The sequence below is a fragment of the Laccaria bicolor genome, genomic scaffold, assembly GCF_000143565.1.
Source record: "Laccaria bicolor S238N-H82 LACBIscaffold_45 genomic scaffold, whole genome shotgun sequence".
In the NCBI taxonomy this organism is placed as follows: domain Eukaryota; kingdom Fungi; phylum Basidiomycota; class Agaricomycetes; order Agaricales; family Hydnangiaceae; genus Laccaria; species Laccaria bicolor.
The window spans coordinates 408,598-412,911 of record NW_001889916.1 but is presented as its reverse complement, the minus strand read 5'-3'; the positions used below and the strand labels follow the sequence as shown (position 1 = coordinate 412,911).

The 4,314-nt window shown below is 44.4% G+C and overlaps 3 protein-coding genes across 3 annotated transcripts; 1 reads left to right on the top strand and 2 right to left on the bottom strand.

Moving 5' to 3' along the window:
* Positions 1-580: 580 nt before the first annotated feature.
* On the bottom strand, positions 581-805 carry LACBIDRAFT_310409 (uncharacterized protein; the record flags this gene model as incomplete). Its single annotated transcript, XM_001887444.1, has 1 exon — positions 581-805. The coding sequence occupies one exon, from the start codon at positions 803-805 to the stop codon at positions 581-583; it is 225 nt and encodes a 74-aa protein (XP_001887479.1).
* Positions 806-880: 75 nt separating this feature from the next.
* LACBIDRAFT_332925 (uncharacterized protein) lies at positions 881-1,854 on the top strand (the record flags this gene model as incomplete). The annotated part of the gene is made up of 7 exons (XM_001887486.1): positions 881-925; positions 982-1,013; positions 1,103-1,277; positions 1,348-1,479; positions 1,530-1,568; positions 1,661-1,725; positions 1,785-1,854. 7 exons carry the CDS (start codon positions 881-883, stop codon positions 1,852-1,854), a joined length of 558 nt encoding a protein of 185 aa, XP_001887521.1.
* Positions 1,855-3,188: 1,334 nt separating this feature from the next.
* Positions 3,189-3,776, bottom strand: LACBIDRAFT_332924 (uncharacterized protein; the record flags this gene model as incomplete). The annotated part of the gene is made up of 2 exons (XM_001887443.1): positions 3,189-3,472; positions 3,659-3,776. 2 exons carry the CDS (start codon positions 3,774-3,776, stop codon positions 3,189-3,191), a joined length of 402 nt encoding a protein of 133 aa, XP_001887478.1.
* Between the last annotated feature and the right edge of the window lie 538 nt (positions 3,777-4,314).

Genomic DNA, 4,314 nt, shown 5'->3' with positions numbered 1-4,314 from the left:
CTCTGATGATCAATCTAACAGACCGTATGGAACAACTTTTGCAAACGATATTTTCAGCTTGGCAATCATCCTTTCAGAGTGTGTTTGTTTATATCTTGAGCCTTGGGTGAGGTGTATTCCTCTTCCTATTGGCATCAAGGTCTAGTGTTTGGAAGTCCGGTCTCGTGACTGGAAAAAGACCGTAACCAGACCGGACCAAGACCGCAAAAGACCGGACCTGCGGTTACGGTCTTTTATTTTTGAAATGTAAAGACCGCAAAAAGACCGGTTAACGTGAACCGGTTTTGACCGGTTTGGACCGGTCTTTTGTAGCCCCTTAAATACCCTTTAAAACGCACCCAAGAACGTATGATTTGGTAAAAAAACGAGAGAGATATGAATTAAAATGTAAATTACTTTGGGGAATAATAGATGTACCAGACTTATTTTATAGAAGCACCAATTCCTAACGGAATTTAACGTTCTTGGGCTCGTTTTGAAGCTATTAAAAATGTTAATAAATTTACCGATTAATAATTTAAAAATATTGGCCTAAAGACCGGTCATAAACCAGTTAAAACCGATGCAGACCGAAACCGGTCTATAGACCGCAAAAAACCGCGGTCTGCGGTCTTTTTGCGGTCCGGTCTGGTCTTTTGACTTCTGGGGAAAATGCAGACCGGTTACGGTTACGGTTAACGCCCCTGGGCATCAAAAAACCGGACCGAACCGGACTTTCAAACACTATCAAGGTCTCACCATCCTTAGCACTGATTTCCAGCAGCCCGAAACCTACTTGAATGTTACCGGTCTTGATGTAAGCCATCTTGACTTCTCTATGGGACTACCAGTCCATGGATTCGTATAGATGGCTGTAATCAGAAATAGCTATCTGTACCACATGCGGAAGGATATTGTGGAGAACATCGAAATTGGAGTTGGGCAGGTAAGGTTATCAATCTCAATATCCTTTGGCGCCAAACCTTACTTATTCTTTCCTAGCATATGGCTGAAAATGTGCTTGCACTGCTTACGTACCTCTCAGCTCCAGTCTCAGCGCTCCTCTGCCATCGCTCAACAAAGGTTACGCACCTGTATCCGTAGTATACTTTGCACACATCAGAGGCCTGTTCTTTATGTACACCTTCATTACCGCCAAGATCCTCTACACCTTCCTTTCTGCCGCTTCACTCATTCTCATGCAAGTGACTTGTGTCAATCCCGCACCTGCGTTGAAGAGGGCTGGGGGTTTCTTCCAAGAACAGAAGAAGGGGATGATCATGGTCATCACTGGGCTGGTTGGTTGGTTCCAAACCTCGTTGGTTTGATGATGACCTTTGTGTTGAAGAAGGGGTTGAGCTGGTTTAGGTATCTCCTTGGGTTAAGGAGAAGGTGTTTGTAGTGTCTGCCTTAACTTTTAAGGATGTCAAGGACTTGATCACTGGGACGTGGAGCTTGACTATCAATGTTGCAGTTGCCATGCAGGTCTTATATGCACAGGTGCATTTCCTGATTTCTAAACACATCGACTTAATTGAAACCCTTGTCAGCCACTGCCTCTCAAGTGGGTCCAGATGACAGCCCTCCAGGTGAGCATGCCTGGCATCACGTTAAAGAGGCGTTGTTCTATGGGACTGATACCTACCCCTTTGACATAACCAACTGACTGTTGAATTTGCAGCCAGGTCTTGTGGAACTGAAATTGTCATACCAATCTTTGGATGTTGTGGAGTTTACTATCATTATGTATACAATTTACCAACTCATGCATTTGCCTTGCTCTATTTCTTTGTTTCTTTAAACAGCTTCACCAAGGTCTTGCTAGACTCGGAAACTTCATCCATGAGGTCTGTCGGAAATTTCCCTGGTGCCTAATAAGGATTATTAGGCCCCCAAGGCACCCCCAACCTAATAATGGTTTACGATGTTGCAGTTAATTTATTAAGTTTTGGGTTAACTTAATAAGATCACCTGATAAGGTTATCCAAATGACAATTAGTCATGGTGTAGACTTAACAATGTTACATGGCAAGTTAAAAAGCAACAAGTAAAGATTGAACCAAAAACCTCAGGGCTCATGCGATCCTCACATGAAGACTACAAATTTGTAGTTGTAACGTAGCACTACACTACAAAGGCATATAAGAAACTTCCCAAGGCCCATCATATATCTAGTATTTAAGCCTACCTCACAACACCATATCTTTACTCTCTGTATGGAATTTGGTATCATTTTCAGCTGAACATGATCAAAAGGATACAGGTAACCTTATAAGACACACAAAACACCAGTAATTGGTTCATAGCCTTGAGTTGGCTGGAGAGGCAATTGGAGCCTATATCACGAGGTTGGACTAATCTTATCAGACCTGATTTGCCTTATCACACCTTACCAGAGATCATCAGGCTTGTAACATGGAAGGAATCATTACATCAGACATATGGTCGCCTTGTAAGGCAATCGCCCCCCGGATTTCCCCAGCATCATCTCCTCAGGCTTGCCGTGAAATGACAAGGGCTGGCAAGGGTCGGATCCAGCCTGATTATGTCGGCGATCAACATTGCAAGGCCGGAGCCTTATCAGTAGTGTTTGAAAGTTAGGTTAGTTAACCGGAAAATAACCGGACCTAACTGCAACACTAACCTAGGGTTAGTTGATTTCGAAAATGGAATAAACAGTTATTTTGCGGTTAACTAACTGTTAAATAACCGGTTATAACCAGCCCTATTATACACCTTCAAAACGCACTTGAGAACATCGAAAACGCTTAAAATTTGACTAAGTTACGGTCAAATCTCTAAAATATCAGTCAAATGTGTAGACTTTCAAGGATAATTGCATAAATATGTCAATTCTTCACCGATTTTAGCGTTCTTGGGCTCATTTTAAAGCTAGAATATGCAGAAATAATATCTATCAAGATACATATGAGCATATTTGCCCTGTTATAACTGATTCTTTATTTTTCGGTCCTAACCGGTTAGTAACTGCAAATAACCGACCATAACCAGTTAGTTGCGGTCCGGTTAGGTTATTTTAGGTTTCGGGACAAAGGCTAACTGGTCTCGGTCTCGGTTAGAGCCCCTGGGCACCCAATAACCGGACCTAACCGGACTTTCGAACACTACTTATCAGGCACCTGGGAAATTTCCAACATCCCCCATCGCCTCCTATCTTTCCTCCCCCACCTTTTCCACCTGTTCCTGCCTCATATTATCCATCTTCTGTGCCATCTCCACAACTCTCCCAGTTCCTCTGGAGCCTGCTCTTGCAATTCATACATCTCTTCTTCTTGGTCCTCTGACCTTCCACACATCAACCCCAATATCTCCTCCAGCACCCTCATTGTCTCCAGCTGCTCTTCAACAGCACCCTCTTTTTCTTCCCCCTCTGACTGAGTCAGGGCTTCAGCTTCCCTGATATAATGGTTCAACAGCACATTGGTCGGTGCAGGGGTAGATTCCAAATACTTCTCTCCCAAGATAGGTATGACTGTATCATCATGGTCCAAAATCCTTTGCACAACCCTATCGCCCTCAGCATCCTGCCTCAGCTTGACCTAATCCATCCTGTCAATCCCACCACCACCACCACCACCAAGATCACGCAAAAGCTGCACCATCCTCTTCCACGGCCGCCAATAAGCACGGCGATATCCCCTGGGAATTATCCACCCACCAAAAGTCAACACCGCAAACGGCTGATATCTGGGGACCTCAATGTTCGAGCATCCATCCAGTGAGTGCAACAACAGGAGAAGTGCCTGCAAAAAAACCAATAGGAGGCTGAAAAACATTGATATATTCTTGCCGTAAGGTCGCGAGGGCGACTTGTGCTGGGGGGTGACAGGAGTTTCAAGTCAACATAGAAGCTAGGGCGATCAATGATAGTGATCCTACCCGCAACAGAAAGATTTAGATCCCTCCGAATTGTCGTTGTGGTCAGCTACCGTGACATGATTCAAGGGTATGTTGACTGCGGCCTACTTGTCGTACACCTTTGAGAGAAGTGAGATTCCCTTATCGTGGAAAAGGGGGAAGAACCGGAGGTGCCGTAGAAGACGAGCAGCCAAAGACAAGAAGCTCTTTGCATGGAGAGCGCTGAACTCGTAACCCGTGGGGTTAGAATGATACCAGATGGGGACACAATGGTCTCCTGCGAAGGATTGGGCAGAGAATCGATAAGGTGGGAGAGGGCAGAAGAGCGCGAGAGAACTAAGTTGAATGGCTATATAGTTTACCCAGAGAGATGCAATTGAACACGGAATCAGATGTTTCCATAACCTTAGAAACAGACGTACATACATAAACTTACTTGAGGCCGACCTTTAGTCT